Consider the following 27430-nt stretch of genomic DNA (forward strand, 5'->3'; position numbering starts at 1 on the left):
GTAGCAACACACATTTCGGGGAAGTCTGGTGTGATAGCAGACAAACTGAGCAGGTGCATTCTTCTACCTCATGAGTAGTCTCTCAACAAGAAAGTGATGGGAATAAACATCAAATGCAGCAGCTATTTTGCCCTAGAAAGTGACGGGAATAAATATCAAATGCAGCAGCTATTTTGCCCTAATCCCCCCCACAGGGGGAATCATTGAGGAATGCTCTCCTTCATGACTGGCCACCCATCTACTTTATGCCTACCCACCAATCCCATTAATCCCCAAATTTCTACATAAAGCTGTCAGGTTGAAGAGCAAAGTCATCCTCATTGCACCTTACTGCCTCAGCATGTTTGGGTTCTAGTCCTTTGGCCTCACTTACTTCACCAACCTTGGATTCTGGATCCAATTCCAGACCTCCTGTCTCACCCAATGGGCATGGTCCATCAAGACATTTCAAACCTCAGGCTGATGGCCTGGTTTCTCCAATTCCATTAGTAGCCAGACAACCGATGCTCTCTTCACCTGTCTGACATATATTTTTATCTTCCCATAATTCTAACACAAGAACTCAATACAAGTACAAGGAAAAGGTTTGTTTACTGGGCACCACAAAATCATACTGACCCTTTTTCAGCTCTGATATGTAACATACTCAAGTTTTTTGCTTTACTTTTTAAAGAAGGAGCTAATTCCTTGACTATTAAAGTTCAATTAGCAGCAACATCAAATTTTCACACTGGGTTTGAAGGTTCTTCAATATCCTCTCATAAATTGTGCAGAACTTTCTTGCAAGGCAGTCTTCATTTGAGACCATGTTTAAGGACCTCCCATGGGATCTCTCGGTACTGCAGGCTCTGATACATTCCCCTTTTGAACCAGCAGCTAAATGTGACCTTAAGTATCTTACTTGTAAAACTGTTTTTCTAGTAGCTACTACGTCTGCTAGATGAATTTCAGAGATTCAAGCCCTGTCTTCAAATCCCCATACTTGATCTCTCACAAGGATGGAGTGATGCTAAAACAAATGCCTCCTTCCTTCCCAAGGTGGTGTCAGAATCTAATATCAAATCAATCTGTTAATTTACCAGTATTCTTTATTAATTTTGCAAACAAGGGTGAATACATGTTACATTTATTGGATGTTCACAGGTAGTTATGTTTTTACCTGCATAGAACAAAAGAGATCAGGAAAAAATACCAATTGTTTCCTTTGCAGAACTGAAATTGGGAAAACCAGTAGTAAAAGTAAGTTTTACCAGATGGCTAACTGATTGTATTTCATTTATATATAACAAATTGGGTATTACCTTACCAAAACTGGTACTAGCTCATTCAACTAGATCCATGACAACTTCTTCAGTCTTTCTGTCCAGAGCTTCCATGGACAATATATGTGCAGCAGCAACTTGGTCTACTCCCCATACCTTTGTTACTCATTACAAATTAGATCTGGTCTCCAGGGGTAGAGCATAATTTGGTTCCACTATGCTCAGGAATATCCTTGGAGTCCACTCGGCATTGTAGGTAGCTGGGGACTCTGTCCGAACAGTCAAGGATAGAATGAAAATTGGCAATGTCAGTTAAAGAAGTTACTCACCATAATGTTCCATCTGTGTTGTCCACTTTCATTCTTCCTCAACTTCCCACCCACCAGCCCCCATCCCTTCTGTTAACAAACTTCTGGTTGAATGAGTTCTTAGAGGGACATCACTGTCCTTTACATTGGGCTTCACATATAGTTTTGTTCCTTTGTGGAACATGTGCAATTTTACATCTAGAGTTAGGCATGTTAAACATTCCCTTTCTGGTAAATTCAGCAAACAACATCTGAGGTAGCTTAGGACTGGTACATTACGGGTAAGGGACAAGCTTGAGAGCTTTTTGGTTACACTGAGCTTTAGTAATGGCCGAGTCTCATATGAGGATAAGATCTGAACCCAGCATTTGAGGAAGAATGAAAATGGACAACACAGATGGAATGTTATATTGAGTATGTGAAGATATGTGAAGGCTGCCAGCTTACCTAGATAGGATTTTGCAGATAATTCTGTCATTTGTAAATGTTAATGTAAGTCACATGCTTGTTCTCTTTATTAAATGTTGAACTTCAAAAATGTAACCACATTGCACTCTGCTGGAGCAAAGCTGATAAGTCAAGCATTGTATAATTGTTTAATCTCAAAACTCGGAGCCGAGATGTCTGGATGAAGGAATTCTTGCTATTATTTTGAGACCAGAGTTAATTGCTAGAATTTGCATGTATAATGTTTTTTATTGCTGTAGCTTCCTGACCAGGTGCAAGATCAAAAGGACTGCTAAACTCTTGAGTTTCTGTTAGCCTGGGAACCAGAGAAAAAATGATGTAATCTGAAATGAGTCAGTAGTATTATGCTATCAATTTAAGGATAGAGAGACTCAGAGCATTTGGCATTTGTCTTCAGAACATCCATCACCAGCACTGTCTTGCTCTATATGTAAGTTTATTTTAGAACTGTGTTTGCTCTTAGATATAGCTAGGAAATAGGGAAATTAGACTAGTTGTTTTTCTGTATTGATGTCAGAACTATTCTACTGTATTATTTTAAGCATTTTCCTGTGATCTCTGAACTCTTAACTAGCACTGCGTAGTAAGAAGTATTATCTTGTGTTCTTATTATTTATTATTAACTATTTTAAAACCTTTCAACTGTGACTGTTTTATGTAGAGATAATTTAAGCTCTAGAGTACATTGCATGTATATAGTGATACCGTACTAAGCCACTCCAAAAAGCCTTGGTGCTCAGTTACACTTACCATTTGGATAATAATATTGCACAGTAATAATTGGACACCCCTTGATAAGGGCCTTATTAGTAGCTGATATTAGTGGTTGGTTGCAGTGATTACTACCTTATAGCCTGTTTGAAAGGGGCATATCTGGAGAACCTGTTCCAGCCTTCCCCAGGAGTGTCTGGGTGTTTGTATATAACTCGTATCTTAAAGTGTGTGTCTGTGTGTGTGTCAGCTTCTTGGGCAGGGACACGAAGCACTGGTTGAACAGAGAGGGTGCTGGAGGTTTTGGCTTGACCACTAGGCTGAGATTGGTACCCTATAGCTGTGCTAGTGGGGAGTCTTATTGGGGATCTGGAGAGAAAGGGAGAAACCAGCCTGAGACTGACAATAATCTCTGTGTGCTCTTAAGGGAAATTGTACTTTACTGTGTGTGTATTTGTTATCCTTCCCAATGTGGCGCCTCTCATTGATGTTAGTGGTGAGGATTGAGGCTCCTTGATTGGTGGGCCAGTGCAAGGGCATCACAGAGTATATAAATTGTTTTTCATTTGACAATAATTAAGGGGATGACTCCTCATCTTAAAAATCTTAACTGAGGGAGTATCTCCAAAATGCATGGGGAGACATTCTAAAAGTCAAACACAAATCTCTGTTATAATATAACTGCTGAAGTTTAGAATTAGAGATTCACAGGAAGGCACTGCCAATGAACCACAAAAAATCACCTGGGTGGTAAAACAATCCATCTAATATTTTGGTTTCTGTTTTTTTCATCTGGCATCTCTTGTACCAAAATAATTCTATGCTACACTGAAAAAAGGATTTAATTGTATGAGGTTGAATGCACGTTAAAACTTGGAAGTTACAGACCACAAAATTGGTATTTAAAATATGTGCAGAATTTGCCTCACATATACAAACACACACACACACACACACACACACACACACACACACACACACACACACACACACACACACACACACACACTAAAACACTTCATATTTAAGGATGAATCCATAGTAAAGAAACTAAACATTTCCTGTTTCATTCAAGAACCGTTCAAGGGGAAACAATCCAGAGGGCATTACAAACCTGTTGCTGAGCTCTGCAGTACACAATGAAAATAATCAAAACTCTTTGAGTGCATGGCTGAAGGAGCAATGTGCTAAGCATAACCTGGTAATAAAGTGAAATATCTGATATAAAACAAAATAGCATTAAATCAATTCATCTTGCATGTCTGTTAATCAAATGTCTAAATAAGCATTTGAAATAATCTCAGGAAAAACACAGAGTTTATAAACTACTTAAGAGTGTCAGGTTATTTATAAAGTTACGTGTTTGTAGCAATGGACTATATACTCAGAGAACTTTAATTCTGTGAAAGATTAGTGTTTTGTCATATGAGGTCAACATTTCAACAAATTATGTTAAAGATGTCCTAGAGAAAATAACAAAATCTAAGATGTCTCATACGTAAGCTGCGCATGAAATATACCTAGTGCATTGTGAAGCAAGTTTTTCTGTATTTAATTTTCAGGTTCAAAATGCTTCACATAAAAAAATACTGTGATAAAATAAAAATAGATTTCATAAATAATTGTACAGCCATATATAAATGTAATGAATTATGGAGATGTTTACATGATACGACCCACCTATTTAATCACTTTCCTTCATTTCCTCACCCATGAGTACATGCATAAAAGCACTTTTGATAATCTTTATGTTTATAATTAACCCCTTTCCCAACTGTCTCTTTCCATTTATTGCAGCATGCCTGTATACTTTAATATGATAATACATCTCATTCACTTTTGCAGCTATTTGTATTATGGGTTCTTCCTCCCATTTTTATCTTCCATAGGTATGTAGGATCATATCACAGGAAGTTACTAGGCTATTGGCCCTGAGGCCCTTACAAGCCTAGCCAAGAATTTAGCCCATGTTCCAACAAGTCAGCACCCTATGCCACTGTCCAGCAGGGACATGGGTGGAATCCCAGTGGTGTATTTTCTGTTCCCCATCCAGTTATTCAGGTTGTGCTTAAAAATGTTTAATGAGGTACTCTGATTTACATGGAGAGGGAGTCTATTCCACAAAAGGGGGAGTCTCTGGGACACAAATCTGTCCCGCCAACAAGTCCTATTGATGTCACAGACCAGGTTGAGGTCTCATGTGCGAGGTTACTCGAATAGGTTCATAGGTTCATACTAGGCTATCTGCCCTAGGGCATTTATAAGCCTAGCCAGAGTGTGTATGGCTTTCGCCACCCATTTTAAATTAATTTTGCTATGCCCTTTTTCGAGGTTAGTATACTGTGCCTCTGTCTAACAGTGACACAGAAGTGATATCCGGGGTAAACCTACGATCTCCCATCCACTCATCAAGATTCCTCTTGAAGAGAGTCAATGAGGGACTCTGCCTAACCTGGACTGGGATTTTATTCCAGAGTGAAGGGAGCCTCTGAGTTATGAATCTGTCCCTCCAGCATGTCCTATTTATTTCAGTGCTGAGGTTTAAGTCCCTCGAGCGCATAGCTCAATGGGATTTGGATTTTTTGAGGTGCAGCATGTCCATTAATTCCGGGTTGGACATGGCTTTATACGTCAGGCACAGATCGCCTCTGAGCAGGCGGTATGCCACTGAGTAGAGCTGGAGTTTCTTTAACCGGGCAGCATACGGCATCTGTTTGAGCCCCTTGATCCTCTTGGTCAGGTACTTTTGAGGTCTTTCCAGTTGCTGCAGGTGTCTGGTAAGGTACATCCCAAAAGGGGCATTGTACTCAATTATGGGCCTGATGAGGGATGAGTAAAGAGGCACGATGACCTCCCCTGATCTAGATGTGAATCCCTTCATGATTAGGTGGGCTATATAAAATGTTTTTCTAACCACTTTGGCCACGTGGTTGTCAAATGAGAGATTGCTATCAACTTGGGTCCCCAGGTCCCTAATTACTTCTTCTGTACTTAATGGATTACCACCTAAGTGGTAATTTGTGGGCACTTTGTTTTTGCCAAAGGGGATAACTATACACTTTTTGGCGTTTAGCTTGAGGCCATGGCTCTGGCACCAGTTGTCTGTTTCTATGAGGCCCTTTTGGAGGATGCTTGTGTCGGCTGCAGAGTCTATTATGGTGCCCAGTTTGCAGTCATCTGCGAACTTGGTCAGCCACAGTCCTTCCATGTTGGCCTGTACCTCCGAGAAATATATACCGAACAAGAGAGGTCCCAAGACTGAGCCTTGTGGGACGCCACTTGTAACTGGTTTGGAGTCTGACATGGCTCCAGCTATTCTAACCATGTGGGTTCTGTCCTTGAGCCAGTTTGCAACCCATCTAGTGACATAGGGGTTTATATTTAAGCTGGTGAGCTTATCTATAATGCCCGAGTGGGGTATTGTATCGAAGGCTTTTGCGAGGTCCAGGTAGGCTGTGTGGACCACCTTCCCCTTGTCAATGGCCTTGGTGACTGTTTCAAAGAAATCGACCAGGTTTAAGAGGCAGGATTTGCCCTTAACAAAACCGAACTGGGTAGGATCCAGTGTCTGTAGGTCCCCAATATCTTTATTTATAAGGTCCATGATGATCCTTTCCATAGCTTTGCAGACCAAGCTAGTGAGACTTATGGGGCGATAGTTTCCAGGATCCGTTGAGGCACCACCTTTGTGGAGAGGGACCACTGTTGCTGTACGCCACTCTTTGGGTACATATCCTGTAGTAAGGCTGAGACTGAACAGTAGTTTTAGGTTTGGGTTTAGCTCTTCTTGGAGTTCATGTAGGACGCAGCCCGGGACACCGTCTGGTCCCATTGATGCTGTGTTTCTTGCTTTGGCGAGGGCAGCTCTTACCTGAGCATCTGAGATGTCAGGGGGGCAGCACTCTGCTGGGATAGATATTAGCCCTTTTGGTGGGGAGGGGGGGGAGAAGTTTGCTCTGAACCTGTCAGCTAGGATGTTGGCAATGTCTGTGAGTTCGGTGTATTTTTTGTCATTTTGGACTAATTCTGAGCATATCTGGGAATTCCCACCCAGGTTCCTAACATAACTAAAGAAAGCCTTGTGATTATCCTTAGTGTCCTGTGCAATTTTTCTCTCAAAGCTGGCCTTAGACGATTTTATGAGTGCCCGTAGTTTTTTGCTAATACTGATCAGAAATGCCTTCCCTTTTTGGGATTTTGCTCTGTCATGTAGTAGCTTCCTCCTTCTATTGTATAGTTTGTTTATGGCTGGGGTCCACCAGACAGGACGCCTGCCTTTGGAGGATTGGGTCTTGGTTTTATTTGGGATTGCATGATCCATGCATTCCTGAAGGTGTTCATAGAATGCGTTTATAAAGGATTTTGTGGTCTGGGCAGATATCCACAGGCCGGGGCTTTGAAGGATTCCACCTCGGTTTTGAGGAGTGTGAAATTTGCTTTAGAGAAGTTTTTCACTGTGGTTTTCTGGGCATGGGGTGGGGTCGGGATGTGAATATCCAGTGAGATTAGTTTATGGTCTGATCTTACCAGTGAGGGATACACTTCTGGTCTGGAGAATAGAGTCCCTATGTTGGTGATGATCAGGTCCAGTATGTTTTCCCTTCTTGTGGGAGTGGTAACAAGTTGTTCCATAGCATTTGAGTTTATAAATTCTAGGAACCTTTGGGCTAGGGTGTTGGAGCTAGAGTAATGCTCCCAGTCTATGGTTGGGTAGTTGAAGTCACCCAATATAATGGTGTTTGGAGAGACCTTCATATTTTCCAGTGTTCTCAGGAAGGCCGAGTGGGGTTCCTGGGTTTGGGAGGGTGGTCTGTAGCAGGCTATAAACTGGAAGGCAGTTTTACCCACTGTTAGTTGCACATGGATAGTCCCTGATGCTTCATGCTGTGCCACCAACCTGGAGGTGTGGGTATCTTTGACGAATATTGATACTCCCCCTCCTTTTGTGGTTCGGTCCAAGTTTTGGGGCCGAAAAGCATGGTATGAGGTATAACCTGGTAGTGCTGGGGTGCTCTCGAGAGCCTTGAACCAGGTTTCTGTTACTGCACAGATATCGATGTTCTCCATGCTAAGGAGAGTTTCGAGTGCGTTCATCTTGAGGTTTAGACTTCTGGCGTTGAGTAGCATTACTCTTAGTTTCTTGGAGCTTGACTTCCAGACATGCAGCAGTCCCATCAGGGCAGGGTCTGAGATTGCTTTGTATGCCAGACAGAGGTCACCTCTGAGGAGTCTGTAGGAGACTGAGTACAGGAGCAGGGCTTTTAACCTATATGTGTAGGGTAGATGATTGGGGCCCTGGATTCTCTTGGTGAGGAATCTCTGTGTTCTCTCCAGCTGCTGCATGTGGTTTGTGAGGTACATGCAGAAAGGGGCATTGTATTCAATAATTGGTCTTATAAGGGAAGAATACGGGGATGTTATGACCACCTTTTCCCTGGATGAGATTCCCTTACTAATGAGGTGGGCCATGTAGAAAGCTTTCCATACAACAGAGGCCATCTGGTGGTCAAAAGTCAGTTTACTATCAACCTGGGTTCCCAGGTCTCTCATGACTGACTGCATGCTAGTGCCTTCAATGTGATAATTTGTGGGGACATCATTCACCGCAAAAAGGGATGATGATGCACTTTTTGGCATTCAGTTTGAGGCCATGTTTCTGGCACCAGTCATTTGTATGGGTGAGACCCACTTGGGGGATGTTCACATCACTAGAGGAACTGATGACAGCACCCAGCTTGCAGTTATTTGCAAACTTGGTCAGCCATAGCCCACTAGATTTGGCCTGCACCTATATCCCAAACAGCAGAGGCCCCAAGACCGATCCCTGGGGTACACTGCTTGTTACGGGTCTACTACTTGAGGTGGCTTCCCCTATTTTGACTAGATGGGTTATATCAGTAAGCCAGTTTGCTACTCATCTGGTAATATATGGATTGATATTTAGTTGAGTGAGTTTATCTATTATACCTGAGTGGGGAATAGAATCAAAGGCCTTGGCCAGATCAAGGTAGGTGGTGTGCACTGTCTTCCCCTCGTCCATGGCCTTGGTGACTGTCTCAAAGAAGTTGACCAAATTTAACAGGCATGACCTCCCTTTGACAAAACCAAACTGTGTTGGATCAAGTGTCTGGACGTTGCCAATGTCCTTGTTAATGGGGTCCATGATAATCCGCTCCATGGCCTTGCAGAACAAGCTAGTTAGGCTGATGGGTCTATAATTTCCTGGATCGGTGAACGTTCCACCTTTGTGCAAAGGGATGACAGTAGCTGTCCTCAGTACTCAGACTTTGGTTGAACAGAGTGCCTAATGGTGCTGCAAGTTCCTGCCTGGGTTCGTGTAGGATGCAGCCTGTGATGTTATCAGGTCCCATGGAGGTTGTATTTTTTGCCTTTGAGAGGGCAGTGATGACTTGTTCCCTAGTGATAAGGGGAGGGGGGCAGGTACTGAGGATGTCCTGCTTTACTGATGGGGGGCACAGGAGTGAGGTTTTCACTGAACCTGTCTGCCAGCAGGTTGGCTATATCTACACGGTTTGTGTATGTGGTGTCCTTGATCACCAGTTCTGAGCAGATCTGGGTGCTTCACTTGAAATTGCGAGTATATGTGAAGAAAGCCTTATGATTGTCTTTAGCAGATGTGGCCAGTCTGGACTCAAAGTTTGCTTTGGAGGATTTCACTAGTGCTCTTATTTGCTTGTTCAGGCTAAGGAGAGATTGCTTCCAATTAGACACCTGCTCCTTATTGGTCCTGGACAGCAATGTTTCCTTTTATTATAGAGTTTATTTATTGTAGATGTCCACCAGACAGGTTTACTCTTCCTTGAGGAGGAGGATTTCATCCTGTCTGCTATTCCTGATTCCATGCAACTATATAAATGCTCATATAGTACTTTGGTGCAAGTTTGGATATATGTGTCAGTTTCTGTGGAGGGGGAGGGGGTCTGTGAAGCTGTTTATACCTTCTATTAGGAGGTTGTAATCAGCTTTGGAGAAGTTTTTTTTTGTTTGAACCTAGCTGGGGCAAGGGTTGGGGGATATGGTGACTTTGAAAGTGACTGCTTTGTGGTTGGATCTTACCAGGGATGATGAGACTGTAGGGGTGCTGCAGTGGTTACTCATGTTGGCTAATACCAAGTCCAAGATATTTTCACCTATTGTAGGGGTGTCAACCAACTGGTCCAAGGCATTTGAATTGACAAAATCAAGGAATCTCTGGACATTTGTGTTTTGCCATGAATATTTCTTTCAATCTATGGTTGGATAGTTAAAGTCACCCAGGATCAGGGTAAAGGGTTGAATCTTGAAAGATTCAAAGAGGTCCAGATAGGTGGAGTGGGCATCTTGATTCAGAGTTGGAAGCCTGTAGCTAGCTATGATTTGAATAGGGGTCTTGTCAATTGTTAACTACACCTTGAGTATTTCCTGTGCATCATACTGTTTGACCAGCCAAGGTGTGTTTGTCTTTTATATATATTGCAACTCAACCTCCTTTTGATTTGCTGCCCATGGTTTGGGGTCAGAATGAATGATAAGTTGAGTAACCTGGTATGGCTGGAGTGCTTTCTGCAGCTTTGAACCAGGTTTCTGTGACTGCACAAATGTCAACTTCTTTCAGGGTTAAGAATGCTTGCAATGAGTGCAGTTTCATGTTTAGACTCCTAGCGTTTAGCAGCATGACCTTTAATTTAATGTAGTACAACTTGGAAATTTAGTTTTATTTTTATTGCAGTGTACATCGTGGTCTCCTTAAACTGCCGCAGGATTTCTGTTTTTAATGATTTTTATGTTTCCATATATGACTGTGTTTCTATACATTTAGGTATGATTTACCAAAATGCCAGTATTTACTCTTTTCATTAAAGATAAACATTTGGCACAACGATCTTCACATAAATTATTCTGTAATTATTATTATCTAGGGTTTATTTATTTATGGGGAAAATGTGGTAGTGTAGTTGTAGTTGTGTTTGTGTGTGTGTATGTGTGTGTGAAAAATAACTGCATCTGTGAGTGCGACTGAGTGAGCGTTGGTGGGTTTCATGCTGCTTGCATGCTAATGTGCCTGTGGGGGAGATATCTGTGTGTGTGTGTGTGTGTGTGTGTGTGTGTGTGTGTGTGTGTGTGTGTGTGTGTATGTGTGCATCAATGTCTGCATGTATGTGAGGGACACTTGTCTGTGCCAACATGATACATAGGCTGCCAGTGGTAATTAAGACTGATTACACCCAATTCAGAGATTTGGGAACTGGCTAGTAATGAGGTCTTCCTCACTGTGGCTAAATTTCTCTCTGAATTATGTTTTACATGATTTATATGATAAGGTAAACTGCATCTTTTGGCCACTACAGTTTACACTAACTTACAAGTTTTTTTTCCTAGAATCCCAGGGCTATTCTAGCCAAATTGTGCCTTACAAACACTCACCCACAATAGGACAAACTACTGCCTGCCTTCTCTTTGTACAAACTTGTGAAATGTTAAATGAGAATGATAGTATATCCTGTCAGAAAGTTGTTAAAGTAGTTTCAGTAAATAAAGGTACACTAGTTTTATTATCCTCTGTGGGTATGACAAAGTTAATCTGAGGTATGTATTGTGGATTTGTAACCACTCAGTGGTGTAAACCTTGGCTCTGCGTGATTGTCACTGTTGATGTGACACCCCGACCCCATGTGCAATATGGGGAAAAAGGGGTTGTGGATGAATGTATGGATTTAGGTAACCATAGCCTTTACAGATGTAAAGATGTATAAGCATAATGCATGCACACACACACACACACACACACACACACACACACACACACACACACACACACACACACACACACACACACAAAATGTAATACACATATACAGGTATTTATCTCTCTCTATATATATAAAATGCATTGTGATGCCTGTACCTGTATTCTGCTATTGGATTGTATATCATGAAAACCATACAGTATAATCATAGATTATTTGTGAAGACAGAATAATCATTTTAGTAGGTTGTCTCTCTCTCTCTCTCTCTCTCTCTCTCTCTCTCATACATCATCAGTACAATACTCCTCTATAAACTAATCTCTCTTTCAGCAGTTAACTCCATTCTCTACAGGATATAAAAAATAGAAGGAAATTTACCTTATTTGGTCCAGAATCCTGTCAGAAAAAAATAATGATTCTTTATTAAATTATGAGGTACAAATACAACATGCACAACATGAAATTTCAAAAAATTAATAAAGAACTCAAATATAGGTATCAAAAACTTACCACTTCTGCAAGAGCTGAGATGACTTTTCCCAAAGTTGTTAGTGATTTGTTAATGTTGGCTCCTTCCTGTTAACAAAGAGAACACAATAAACATCACTATGACATGGATTTCATGATTATGACAGCAACTTTAAAGCTGCACAAATGTGACTATGAACAGAGAAATAACTTTTTACTGCTCATCAGTCTCCATTCATCTAATAACTACCCTGTATGGGACTTCTGCATCCCTCACATATCATGGCCTGCAAAGGAAACCAGGTCATCACACATTTCTGTCATTTATATATATATAAATGAGTTCAGATTTTCTTAATTTATTTCAACCTTAGTTGTAATCTCCTTTGAGTTGGATGAGGGCCTTACTAAAAGGATACAAGGTCTAAACAGCATGTCCTACATGGACTGCCTCAAAGTTCTATCACTATACTTGGCATCCTACAGACTGCTAAGAGGTCAACTGTGTCTGGCATACAAGACACCCTCTGACCTACTACTGATGCATTTACTGCACATCAGCAAGTCAAATGGCATCAGAAATACTTGGTGTATGGATTTAAACCTTTTCTGCAGTATCAACAGAACAGTTTGGAGGGATAATGTACACCTCACAGATAATGCTGCTGCTGCAGAAAATACTCCCCATCCATGTAAAACAAAGTTCAATTTAGAGCTATGGACGGGAAACAGAAAATTTACTACAGAACTGCCACCCTGTACTACTAATGGACAGATGCAGCTCCGAAATATTTTATCCTGTGCATGGCTCCCCTCAAATTATCTATGGTATGATCCTAGTTATTCTCATTAGGGGTAATAATTATCAACCATGGGATGGGTAAGGCCAATCTACTAGCAAATGGGATAAGTTATTTCAAGCACAAAAAGGAAAATTGACTATACCTGAAATGGCCCACAAGGGCAGCTAGCCTGGTACTTACCAATGAACCTATGAGAGGAAGAGCAGAGGAAGAGAGAGAGAGAGAGAGAGAGAGAGAGAAAGAAACAGACAAAAAGAGACCCCAGCCATAATTCCCTCTATCACTACGTTTTGGCACATTTGATTTTAATGATAACTTGCTAATCCTGATGTTGATGTTGAGAAGAAAATTATGACAAGGACAGAATCTTGATCAGGAAATCTCTACCTTGGGACAATCAGATAAGAGTATGACCTCCAAGAGTGCCATGCTCCAAGAAAAATTTCTCTCCTTAGTGTGAAAATGTAGGCTCTCTAGCCAGAAAGAATACATGCTTTCAGATTTATTTAAATTCTCCCCCTATGGACATTTTTAGTAAAAGAAGAAGAGTACTGTCTGGAACAGCAGATAGACTTGTCTTGTCCTTAGATGGGGACTATGGTTAGATTCCTATTTCACTTAATGAGGTACATAAGTCTTTGCACACTTGTGGGCAAAAAAATCCTGAGTAGTTTTGAAAACCTTTAACTTTGTCTTGGGTGTTTCTTATTGGTAAATCCAACTTACTAGGCATTCATAATCTTCTTTCACAAATGAATAGGATACAGGTTACTACAGTATCCCTTCCAGGCTATTACCTAAGTGATAGCAAATGGGCTGTTTTCAAACATTATAATGAACACATTAAATATCAGAAGATGATCGTGTTTGCAGACGTTAAGGATTTATACAGGCTTAATAACAGTAAGCTGAGTGAAACAGCCAAATCTCCATTTCTTACATGAAAAAAACAAATGTGTTACTTCCTTTGTGGTTATTCTGCCATCTCCCCACTTAACAGCTAGGCTGTTTAACACTGCTTGTAATTGTCATTGCCTAATTCAGTGGCTTTATATGTAGAACAAATTTAAGTATGTGTACTTATGGCAACAGATGTGTCACAATCCACACAACTTTGTCAAGGGTGGATATCACTTTGCTCATCAGAAAAATGGGTTTCTTAGATTTAGATTAAAAAAAAATGATTATGACTTTTATCAAACACCAGGGTTTAGACACCTCCAGTAATACTGATTACAGTAGAGAGTCGAATATCCGAGCATCAATTATCTGAAACGTCAACTATCTGAAAGCAGCCTTCCAAAGTTTTTGGGCAGGAAAAATCATAAAGTCTGACTATGTAAACATTATACATATTCGCTTGTGTGTGTTTTCTGAGCTTGTACTACAGTAATATCGAGTACCATTTTGTACTTATAGTAAATTTGTTTTATTGCTCTTGTTTAATGTTTATCAAAAACATTTTTAGAAGTTTTTTATCTGGTTCAACTATATATTTGATCTGAACAGTTTGTTTATCTGAACTACCCTAGGTCCCAATTAATTTGGATAATCGACTTTCTACTACACTTGAGTTAATTCAGTATCATTAGCTGTATTGTTCAAGTCTGAATAATAAATTAACTGATGATGTAAATTTAGCTACATACCAGAAATTTCATGTGGTAATAATAAATGAAAAATTATTTCAGCTTAGTGAACCCCTGTTGACTTTAAGGTGGGAGGTTGTTATAATGGTTAAGGGTTTTACTTTACAGATGTAAGGTGTAGGGTTTAATTCTTACATGGGGTAATTGGCTAGGCTTAAAATGATCGACAAGGACAATTAGCCTAATACTAATCTATGAACCTATGAGTGCATAACCCAGAAGGAGTAAAAAGTATAGGTGTGTAATTAAGACGCTGAAAGCCTAGGTTCAAAATCACCAGACTTTCTAAAAATCCTAGCTTAGCCACTTTTCTAGAGTATTCTATTAAATATCTAAACAAGGAACATATTATGTTTACTGGAGATTTAAAATCTTCCTATAGTAATTGGACTTTGTATTCCTCACCTAAAACAGAGATAAGCTATTACCTGAAATGATGTCCTCACTGTCTTGCTTTTGTCCCCATTAGGGGTTCTAACTAACTTCATCATGTTAATGGTCATAAATTCAGTTGAACAACAAACCACATATACTGGCCCAACTTAAAAAATACATCAAACCAAACAAAAATGCAGAAAATTAATAGGTATTCTCAAACAATGGATTTTTACAGAGCTGACATTAATAGTATGTCTGAAGATATCTACAAATGGTCTGGTGAAGTTCAGTGAGTCTCATCTTCTGATCAATGGTCCAGTTTTTATATTTTATTTAAGAACCCTAATGAGACTTCGGTTCTTAGTAGAAAGACTACTAAAAATGAAAAATACACTGTAATGTAGAAAGCTATGATTTATAAGTTGTGTAATTATAAAAGGTTTTATTCTACATAATTAGCCTAGCAAATTAATAAGACAAGGTTACAGCTTAGTTATGGCACATTGAACAGGAAAATCTGTACCAGCAAAGTGCACTATGAGAGTATGACCCAACACTGACAGACCTACTGCACACCCAAAGTGCACTATGAGAGTGTGACCCAACACTGATAGACCTACTGCACATCAGCAAGTCAAATGGTATCGGAAATGTTTGGTCTAGGGATCTACACCTCTTCTGCAACATCAACAGAAGAGTTTGGAGGAAGAGGTATATCACACAGAGGATACTACTGCTCTGAAACAGACTCTACATGTACATGAAACAAAGCTCATCCTTATTGATATTTAAGTGCAACTTGGATCTATGGATGGGTAATAGACAATTTACCCCAGAAACCCCCTTGCACTATAATGAACAGAGCCAGCTCTTAACTGCTTTAACCCATGCACAACTTCCCCAAAATTGTCTACGGTATTATCTCAGTATATAATTATCGACTATGGGATGTGTAAGGCCAATCTCTCACCAAATGGGAAAGGTTAATTCAAGCATAAAACAAGAAATTGGCTATGTTTAAAATGGCCTGCAAGAGCATCTAGCCTACACTTTACCTATGACCCTACGAGAGCCATCTAGCTGTTTTCTCTCTCTCTTTTTTTTTTTGTCAACAAAAATCACATGTTCAAGTATGTTAATGTTAAAGGTACTCATAATGAAATTGTCAGTGTACTTAAATACAAAGGGAATATTGTTAATGATGACGGCATTCATTTTACTATTTTTAAAATTAGCTTTGGTAAAATCTGTAATAGCAAAACTACATGTACTCCACCTCCTTTTGTCTGTACACTATAATGAACATAAGGAAGCTTAAATTCAATTCCTGTTAGCTATAAATTATTCAAGTGCATTCTTACTGATGCTTGTAATGCCATAAAATGACGTGAATAGTGCCAATTTTAATGTGCATATTTGTCTTCATAGTCTGAACACCAGGAATAATTCATTTTTACTAAATGTGGATTTTTAAAAGCATATGATCAAAAGTAGGGCATTATACATCAGAACTGCTAGATCATGGAGCTAATTATCCATCTACATTACATTAGTTGTATTGACAGAGGTTTTTAAAAACTGCTTAGAAGATTTCTATGGTGGTATGGAATTCAAAGTCCTTACATGTTAACTAAAGACTCGGTAATGATGCATTTTTGGTCCTGAATCTGCCTATAACCCATGACCTATGAACTTTGATCTTCTGCATGTGCACATTGCACAATATATTGCAATGTATTTTCTATAAACTTTTCTCTTTTTATGATAATTGCCCTCATAATTCATATATTTACATATATTCACAAGCCAATAAAAGAGCTTTATGACCTGATATGTAATTGTCTAGTTTCTGAATACCATACCTATCAATAAGTAATTTACAACAAATAGTTTATCTCCATTCTACACTCTCAGCTTTTTACACATCCCAAAATCTCTTAGGCATTTCATATCTGGTGAGTCTGTCTTCTTCTTCTTCTTAGTATCTAAATGTGCATTACAATACCTATATAACTAAAGCCTCCACAGTGTTGCAGAAGCAGGGTACATATTTGTGCTGTTGACAACCAGAGTTTGGGAGTGGCTTTGGGCTGCTAGTAGGACTGGCCAGAAGAGACAGTATAATGCAGTTGATGGACAGCTTTCCTATCCTTGGAGTAGGAGGGCAAGTCAAACATCTGGATTATCTCTGATGGAGAACAAGAGCCTCACTGAACATCTCAGGGTTAGTGAAGGGGGAGTGTCGACAATATCCTGACATCAATGCAGTAGACATTTCCACAACTAGGTAATGTACCAGCCACTGCAACGATGATGGTTTCCAGGCTCTGCACTTACTATTTTCCAGAGGCCCACTTGGCATAGGGTCATATCTAGTTCACCCAGAATGGAGCTGGGAACCAAGGATGGGCAAACTTTGGAGAAAACAGATGAAAGCTGAGTGGGCTTGGGGGAGCTATAGTACAAATCTGAATCTATCTATCTATCTATAGACAGGGGAGGAGAGAAAATTGAGGGAGGGTATAACTGAAAAGAATAGAAGGGAAGGACATAGTGGGAGAACAGTGAATAAAAATGTGAGGACAGGTGTAGGGAGGGGTATTCGAAACTGGGGTAAGGTAGTTTCGGGGGGGAAGACTACAATGGCAGGACCATTTTTTTGTTAGGTATCTTCGAGTGGCTAGCTTGAAATGCTTTGTATGGTCAAGGGACCTAATTTCTTGGGATAGTTGGTTCCAAGATGCAGCAAGGTTATAATTATAGAGTAAACATCCTGTTTTGGTTTTGGGTTTATAAATCTGTAGCAAGTCTTCGACTGAGCTGCGTAGTATCCTGGTACGGGAATATTTAGATATAACAGATAAAAGGATAGGGCAGAAAGATGGCAGATAGAGAATGGAGTGGATAATTTGTAGCTGATGTAGTAGGAGCAGATGGGGGAGTTTGAACCAGTCCAGTTGCTTAAGGGATAAGCAATGGTGAGACTTGTAGGTTTGGTTTGCTGCGAATCTGTCCACCTTATTATAGGTAGTTTCAAGTTTTGTAATGAGTGTGGTGTTAAGGTTTGTGAATAAGTGACAGCTGTATAAAAGGGTGGGAAGAAGAAGAAATGCATGGGAGAGAGCTATTCTGGCTGTGTTGGTTAAATATCTCTTATTGCGGTAAAGGAGTCCACGTTTCTGGTGAGTACTTTTAATAGAATTAGTAACATGGAGATCAAATTTAATTTGATCATCTATTATGACTCCCAGCAGTTTAGTGCTAGGTTCAGCAGTAATCATGGTGTTATTGCTTGATAGGATGGTAAATGTGGTTTTTAGATTGGTGAGGTCCTTAGGGAGGAAGAGTAGGAGCTTAGTTTTCTTAGGATTGAAAATTAATTTGTTATCACAAACCCATGTCTCTATGGTGTTGAAAGATGCCTGGGTAATAGAGTGGAGGTCTGATGGATTATCTGCAATGGTGATGACAGTAGAGTCATCTGCATATTGCACAAGTGTTGAGTGGGGACAAGAGGTGTAAAGTAGACTAGTGAAAATATTAAAGAGCAGTGGCCCAAGTATGGATCCCTGGGGGACTCCCATTGGCACACTGGGGGGGGGGGTGATAGTGCAGAATGCCATTTAACAGCTTGCTGGTGGTTAGTGAGATTAGTTAGAGAACCAGGAATTAGTGGGAGGAGAGAATTTTAAGTAGGAGAGTTTGTCCAAGAGGAGGGGATGGGAGACAGTGTCAAAGGCTTTGGAGAGTCCAGGAACAGGCACAAAACAAGTTTATTGTTGTCACGGGCCAGAGATACAGTATTGATGAAGGATATAAGTTCAGTTGTGGGACTATGTTTGGGACGGAATCCAAGTTGAGTGTGTGTGAGAAGGTTTTCTTGTAGAAGATACTGCATTATTTGCTTGTGAATGCATTTCTCTAGAATTTTTGAGACGGGAGAGAGTATAGCAATTGGTCTGAAGTTTGATATATCAGAGGAATTACCGTCTTTGTGAATGGGTAATGTAAAGAATTTTTTCCATATTGCTGGGACATAACGTTTCAGAGATAGAGCAGTTAATCAGGATGGAAACTGGATAAGCTAGGGGTTCAGCAGCAATCTGTAGGAAATAGGAAGGTAGATTATCAGCTGAGGGGGAGCAGGGTTTGAGTTTGGAGAATAAGGATTTTATATAGTTAGTTGATACAGATTTAAGGGGAAAAGAGTTGGAAGGATTGGGAGGAGAAGCAGAGTTTGTGAGGTTATTGGCATTTTTCCTGGTGGGAAGAGAATTGATTATGGAAGTTATTGAGTCAATAAAATTATTGTTAAATGTAATAACAGTTTCTTCTGGAGTTTTATTTGGGAAAGGGTTTCCCGGATGTAGTATGTGATTGATAGTGTTTGAGAATTTTTTGGGGTCTGATTTTAGGGTAGTGGAAGGGTTAGCATAGAAGTTTGTTTTGTCTTTGTTGATAATTTTCTTTATTTGAATAATTATTGAATTTATTTGAATAATTATTGAATTTAAATTATTCTTACTTTAAGTCTAGATTCTTGGTCATTCCATCTCAACGTTTCGGAATTCAGTATTGCAAGTTCAGTGTTTTAAATTATTAGGTATATGTACATATTAACATATATTTTATATATATATATATATATATATATATATATATATATATATATATAGATATATATATATATATATATATATATATATATGTGTGTGTGTGTGTGTAAACACACACACACACACACACATGTGTATTTGTGTGTGTGTATATAAATACTTTTTTCTGTACAATCTGACACTGGCAGGTTTTGTAATGTCTTACAATCACGACTGAAAGCCTGTACAAAGTAAACTGACTGAATATGAAAGTAGCCTCAATGTTTTATTTTTCAACAGTATGTACTACCAAAGAAGTAAGCATATAGACAACAGGTTACTGTCCAGCAAGCTTAAATCCATCACAGTACTCACCACAGTACCCACTTTAGCAGCTGAGGTAATTTCAGGGTGATTAACTGAAGGTACATAATGGTCCAACAATTACTTGATGAGCTGTTTGGAAGCTGGTGAGGAGTGGATGATGGGTAATACAGAAACCATATTTATGCAGCTACTTCACTTGACATTTAACTATGAAGATTCACTTTTCAAATGTCAATTATGAAAGCTCTAAAAATGACATGACGTCCATTGGTAGATAATATGATGTAAGACAAGATTATATATTAGATCTAGGAAAAAGCTGACACTACTTCTAGATCACATCCAAACCAGTGGGCTGCAGTGACTTGCTGAGTAACTTGCTTAGATTAAACACTACTTTTTGTGCAAACTCATTTTTACCATTATTATTTTTAACTGTATTTACTCATGGTTGCTTCACTCATTGAGCTTCTGATATTTGGTAATTATTTTTAAGTGTATTTGCTCAAGACTGGTTCTATGAGTTTCTAGCACTTGTGTATTTACATATTCCTTGTTTAGTTGTCTGTTCAAAAGTTGTAACATTCACTGACTTATCCAGTTTTGGTTATAGCTGAGCTATAACCAAGCCCAATATTCAATGGGTACAAAGCACAGAGACTAATCCTAAACAGGGTGCAAGCCTGTGAAAGAACACAGGCAGACACACGCACTCATGCACAGCACATACAGATAGTGGCAATCTGGAAAACTGTCAGTAAACTTTGGGTAAGTCATTTTGGTGTGGGAGGAAAACAGAACATTTGTAAAAATCTGCATGACCACAAGGATGGCATACAGACTCTGTTGAAAAGGAAACATGGCTAGGAACTGAACTGGATAACCAAGCACTATGAGACAGTAGTTATAAATGTAACACCATTATGCTGCATTATAAAGATGTACAATACCTGAAATGGACATATTTGTCAGTCATAAAATACACACCTATTTTTCCTTTTCTTGAGGTGTAAGACTGTGTAGTGCTTTTGCTGTTCTTCTGTATAAAACGTAAGGAATTCTACTCCCTCTAGTTGGCTGTACCAAGATATGGACACTGTCCAGTGTACCTGACCATTACGCAAATATGTAACTAAATAAAAATGAAATAACCTGACCTGTTCTGTAGCCTTCATTTAAAAATGATCAGAGAAAAAAAAGAATTTCTGCAAAATTTGCAGGATGCTTCATGCAGTTCTGCAGATAGTACCCAATCTGCACAACCTCCTAAAACTCTTCAAGTGAAGAGAGAAAAAAAAAGTCCATACTTTAAGTGGCACACCAACAACGTGACCATATACATGACAAGCCCCCTTCTTCAAGCCTCAACAAATCAGGTCCTGTTTCTGTGCCATGCCCACAACCATCCTTTCTTACTTTAGAGTAAAAAAAATAATAATAATAATAAAACTTTTCTCTTTTAAACTATGGCAAACTGCTTGCTACAAATTTAGCAATCAGTTGCTATAGTTTATATCCTTCAGAGAGTGCACAAGCACTCCGGTTTTAGTTAAAAAAATAAAAAAACATTTTTTTTTTACATTTGAACTGTCTCAGACAGGTTCTATAGTGTATATACTTTGTGGAGTGCTAGGGAGCTCAGGTTTCACTTAATAAAGAAAACTTTTCTTTTAAACTGTAGCAAATTGTTTCCTACATTTGCAGCAAGCAGTTGCTATGGCTTTAGTAAAAAAAAAAAAAGTTTTATTTTTAGATTGCAAACCTCCAAGGCAGAAACACTCTCAACCACCACAACACTGCACAAACCACAAGACACCTCCAAGGCAGAAATGCACTCGACCACCACAATACAGCACAAACCAGAAGACACATATCTCACCTATAACCTAAACCCCTAAGGCAAAACAGCTTGCCCAATACAATAATCATAGGTAACTCAATAGTGAGGCACACTGATGTCCCACTCACTAGGTTGAAAAAGGAGAAGGTAACAGTCAGCTGTCTATCAGGTGCCAGAATCCGACACATAACATACGCACTCAGGTCACTCCACAACAAGTACAAGTGTGACTCTATCATTGTCTGTGTGGGTGTGAATGACCAGAGTGGACCTCCCTGGACTACATGAAAAGTGACATGGTGGAGCTCTCGCATTATGTGGCCCAGGCAGGTATGACCCTAGCCCTGAGCAGCACACTACTGTCATCCAGAATGATACCACAGTACAAACAGAAAATGATTGACTTCAACAATTGACTAAGATTCTGGTGTTACTCTAAGGGGATCTAGTATCTGTCTGCTTGGGATGACATGATTAACAGACCTCGATGCTTTGCCAGAGATGGCCTGCACCTGTCACCCCTGGGTTTCCTGGTACTGGCTAAGGCTCTTGCCACAATTATAGTGTCTTTTTTAGGTGATGTTCCAAAGACCAAATTACCACCATAACAGCTATAAATAAATGCAATCTGAGGGTCATGCTGCTCAACGCTAAAAGTCTAAATCTCAAGATGCACTTGCTCAAAGCACTCCTCAAAATGGAGAACATCGACACTTGTGCTGTAACAGAGACCTGGTTTAAAGCAGCAGAATACACCCATGCACTACCAGGCTATAACTCATTCCACACCTTTCGGCCCCAGAACATGGACCAAAGCTCCAAAGGCAGTGGTGTTTCCATATTCATAAAGAACATGCACACCTCCAGACTAGTAGCCCTGCATAACGCATCCAAGATACTCCAGATACAACTAACATTGGGTAAGATGGCAATTCAGATCGTAGCTTGCTATAGGTCCCCAACCATGTCCCAAGACTCTCACTCCACATTTCTAAGCACCCTGGAAACTACTAAGATCCAACCCAGCACTCTCATACTAGGTGACTTCAACTACCCCTCCATCAACTGGGAGAACTACTCCTGCACCAATGTACTGGCCCATAGCTTCCTGGAATTCATCAATTCCAATGCCCTGGACCAGCTCATTCTTATCCCCACTAGAGGAAGAAACATCCTTGACCTAGTTATTACTAACATGGGCAACCTTTGCTCTACACCAATAGTCAATTCCTCCCTAGTTAGATCCGACCACAAACTAATCACCATGGAAATCCACATCTCACTCACACCCACTGCAAAAGTATCCACCATGAAAAACTTCTCCAAAGCTGACTTTGGACTCCTAAAAACAGAGGTTGCAAACTTCATGGCACTCATGCCAATGGAAAATAGATGCAGGACTACCAAATCATACACCAATGCACTGTATGAACATGTACATAAATGCATGGAACTAGCCATACCCAACAGAACCAAGACGATCTCCCCCCAAAAAAGAAAGCCAATCTGGTGGTCCCTACCATTAATAAACTCTGCAACAGAAGGAAGAAACTGTTGCAGAAAAAGGTGAAATCCAAGACTGGAAAAATTCCCTTCTTAGCCTCAACAAAAAGTTGAGATCCCTCACCAAAACCTCCAAAGCCAGATATGAAGGCAGAATTGCAGCAGACACTAAAAACAACCCCAAAGCCTTCTATAGTTATATCAAGAATCTCCATGGCAATACCCAGATTTGCTCTGAGTTACTGCACAATAGTACCACCTATACTGAGCCAACAGATATTGCCAACATACTGGCCAACAGATTTAGTGTCAACCCCCCCCCCCCACACACACACACACACAGGACCAATCTCAATACTGGAAAAATGCCAGGCACCCAGCATTGCAGCACAAGTTAAAGCTGCATTGTCCAAGGCCAAGAATACAGCTTCCATAGGACCTAACAATATCCCTGGCTGTGTTCTACATGAATTACAAAGTGAACTGGCAACACATCTGTGTGCCCTGTTCACTCACAGACTCACCTCAGGCTTTGTCCCTACCGAATGCCGCACTGCGACAGTCATGCCTCTCCATAAAGGAGGAGGGACTACAGACCATGGAAATTATCACCTCATTAGCCTGATGAGTCTGATATGTAAGGCTATGGAATGCATCATCATGGACCTAATTAACAAGGATATAGGGAATCTCCAAACTCTAGATCCCAAGCAATTTGTTTTTCTGAAAGGTAGATCATGTCTGCTCAACCTGGTTGACTTCTTTGAGTCGGTCACCAGAGCTGAGGATGAGGGGTAAGGCAGTTCGTACGGCCTACTTTAATTTGGCTAAGGCCTTTGATATCATTCTTCACTCAGGAATCATTGATAAATTCACCAAACTAGGTATCAACCCCTATATCGTCAGGTGGGTTGCAAATTGGCTCACAGACAGAACTTGCAGTGGGAAAGTAGAGGACTCAAAGTCAGACTGCTGACTGTCATGACATCCCAAAAGATTCACAACCTATAGACAAACTATGGGGTCTCTTAATGACCAGCTTGGTAAACTGGCGAAATATACTCTGGATTACCGCAAGTTGCAGCTGGAAAACAATTATTTAAGGGAGTGTGTGCATACCGAGCGTGTACCTAAGGGGCTTAGGACATGGAAGTACCCTTCAGGCTTGATAAGAGACTACCTATTACACCTTGAGCTATTAGAATTGTTCTACAGACACGGTTGTGAACTTTTGGGATGTCTCATTAGAGACAATGATCGAAAAATGATGGAACTGCTTGCTAAAACTAACTCTCTTGATCAAAATATACAGACTGATTTACTATTTGATAGTAAAAAAAACCGAGTATTTTAAAATGTTTGTAAAAATTGATGACACCGTTGCTGAATTGAAACAGAGAAAACTTAACAAGCATATCAGGGATGAGAAAGAATATCAGCAACATAGGGCCTACCCACTACCCCCTCTGGGACAACAAAGAGCTGATAGGGATAAGAATGATATTAGTAATTTCAACAGCAACAGCAATATTGATGGGAACGAGAATAATACCCCTGACCCTTTAGAATACCTCCGTCTGAGGAAGTCTGAGAGACTGAGGAACCAGAGAGGGGGAGATACTTATTACAATTACCAATATCCCACACACACACAAGGGGAGGGGGAACAGACATTGAATGACCAACATAACACAGGTCTTGTCATCCTTAACAATAAGTGTGGGGACTTCAAAGTGTATAATTACAGCAATGTTGCATTACACAGGCAGGTAGCCGATCTTTTTGAGAAAGGTTTATCTTTTGTGCCTAATAGAAAGGGAACATTAGATCAAACTTTGATTAACCTGAAGCTTTTCATGAGAAAATTAAATTTTGAATTTCTTTTTAAAGGGACACCTTCTAACAACATACCCCGAGGAGAAATGTTTAAAAAACCTAACACGTTTAATCCCACCCTGCACCCATCAGTTCTGATTTTTGAAAAAATGTGTGAAAAGGACATTAGAGATATGTTTAGGAATACTAAAGGTGAACATACACAAGTGAACAACTTAGAAGATGAAGATGTGAGGCTATTAAAACAGATATGTAATAATACAGAAATAAGGGTTATGAAACCCAATAAGGGGGGTGGGACTTGTTATCATGAACCACAACTTTTATGTAGACAAAATATTTACACTATTTTATGGGGACACCTATTGGGAGATTAGCCTGAATGAAAAAAATATTTGTTATACAAAAGTAGACGTTAAGCGGGAAGATTTATTAATGAACCAGCAAATTAATATAGATGAATACCTATTTATGTCTGTTAAATACCCCAAAATGCCTAAAATTTATGGTGTCCCCAAGATACATAAAGATTTAACAGACCCACCCCTCAGACCAACTGTAGATGCCCGTGCATCTAAGACATACCCTATTGCCAGATTTATTGATAATCAGCTTAAATACATATTGAAAGCCTGCCCCTGGATTCTAAAAGATTCTTGGGATTTTATTGTCTAAGATTAATAGTGTAATGTATAATGATACTTTGATTTTCAACACCATTGATATTCGTGATTTATTCTCGGTCATTCCACATGACACAGGGATTGAGTGCTTTTATCAAAATCTTTGTCAGTATACCACTGTAGACCATAACCGTATTTTAACTATTAGAACCTTAATGGAAACAGTATTAGATACAAATATTACTATATTTGAACAGCAGCAATTTAAGCAAGTGAAAGGTGTGGCAATGGTGGCAGCATGTGCCCCCAATTGTTGCCAATACTGTTTTGGCATTTTGGGAAAGGGACATCATTTTTAATTAATAGTTGGATTTTTTACAGCCGTTATCTTGATAATATCATTATTTTGTGGAATAGAGACAGTAATGAACTAAAGAATTTTTTGGAATTTATAAAAGCTAGCACGGATTTCCTGGAGTTCACATACACTATAAATAATGAAGAAATTAATTATTTGGATACTACTGTTAAAAAGAATGGTGTTTCAAAACAATTTACCTCTACCATATTCCGTAAGCCCAAGTATTCAAACAGCATTTTACATTATGACAGCAGTCACCCTCTCCATCAAAAGAAATCATTAGTTAAGGGGCAGGGGGTACGACTGGCTAGAATGGTATCTGAACACCATGATTTTTTAGAGAAAATGGGTGTATTATAGGATATGTTAATACAAAGAGGATACCCTGTGATGTACTTGGACAAAATTCTTAATGAAGTTATACAAAAGAGGATCAGTGGACACTTTGTCCCTATACTTGGTATAGGTAGCAGTCCACAAAATCAGGAAAAACAGGATGGTAATGAACACTTTAGTAAATCAGGTATTTTTAGCTTTAACCATAATTTTTATAAAATCAATGATATCATTAAGCATAATTGGAACATTTTTCAAAGAAACGCTGAACAACTTGAATTGGTAGGATCGTACCCTAATATTGTTTATAAAAAGGATTGTTGCATAAAGAATATGCTGGAAAGATGCAAACACAACTTCAACGGGGAGGCAGGTATGACAAGATGTGGTTATTGTATGCAATGTCAGTATATAAATGAGGGTAAGGAGGTCAACATTCCCAATTATGGAAAATATATTTTAAATGGCAAGTTTTGTTGTGGTAGCAAAGCAGTTGTATACCTTGTTCCTTGTTCCCAGTGTCCGAGTTTTTATATCGGAAGAACTAAAAATGCTCTTAGGACGAGGGTGTACCAGTACTATTACAATATACAAAGGGGAGACAGCAAAAATGCTTTGTCAATGCATATCACAGCTAATGAAGGCCATAGTTTTATATTTATTATTATCGATCAGATAAATATGGGTGAAAGGGGTGAGCACTTAATGATTTCTTAAAGTTATCTGAGCTTAGATGGCAGATTAGGTCCAATGCAACTGAATTCCTTGGTCTTAACATTGCACTGTCTATCAGCCCTGTTCTTAGATTAAAGGCATCATTTTTAATGTGAAATCATTACAGACAATAGTTTGCCTGGTTTCAATTCATTATGTTTTAACAACATTTTCTGGCTTTTAACAGGGCAAATGTTATATTAAATTGTTATATTATCCATGACATGTTTTTAATGCGTTTATAGGAATGGTTCCTTTAAGGGGCATATGATGTAGTTAACTGATTTATTTCCTTAATGTTTGGAGTATTTAAAGTTTGTTGGGGGATGATTTTATTCATTCTGAAGATGTCTCCACTGCTGCTGAGACGAAAGAGCTTAATAAATTTAACCAGTGGTTCCTGTACTCGGCTTTTTTGTCCTTGAAATATATATATATATATATATATATATATATATATATATATATATAAAAAAAATATATACATATCTATAGAGAGAG

General features: G+C 39.3%; 1 protein-coding gene across 18 annotated transcripts in view; it reads right to left on the reverse strand.

Moving 5' to 3' along the window:
• Positions 1–27430, reverse strand: part of KIF1A (kinesin family member 1A) — a 2189582-nt gene that overhangs the window by 1277266 nt on the left and 884886 nt on the right. For all 18 annotated transcript variants that reach the window (XM_044071047.1, XM_044071036.1, XM_044071035.1 and 15 more), the window contains exons 9-10: positions 12007–12072; positions 11875–11892 (exon numbers count right to left, since the gene is read on the reverse strand). In XM_044071047.1, coding sequence (XP_043926982.1) covers positions 11875–11892; positions 12007–12072 — 84 coding nt within the window. The remainder of the gene's footprint in view (positions 1–11874; positions 11893–12006; positions 12073–27430) is intronic.

This window comes from Protopterus annectens, chromosome 5.part0 (genome assembly GCF_019279795.1).
Source record: "Protopterus annectens isolate FY-2018-M chromosome 5.part0, PAN1.0, whole genome shotgun sequence".
In the NCBI taxonomy this organism is placed as follows: Eukaryota; Metazoa; Chordata; order Ceratodontiformes; family Protopteridae; genus Protopterus; species Protopterus annectens.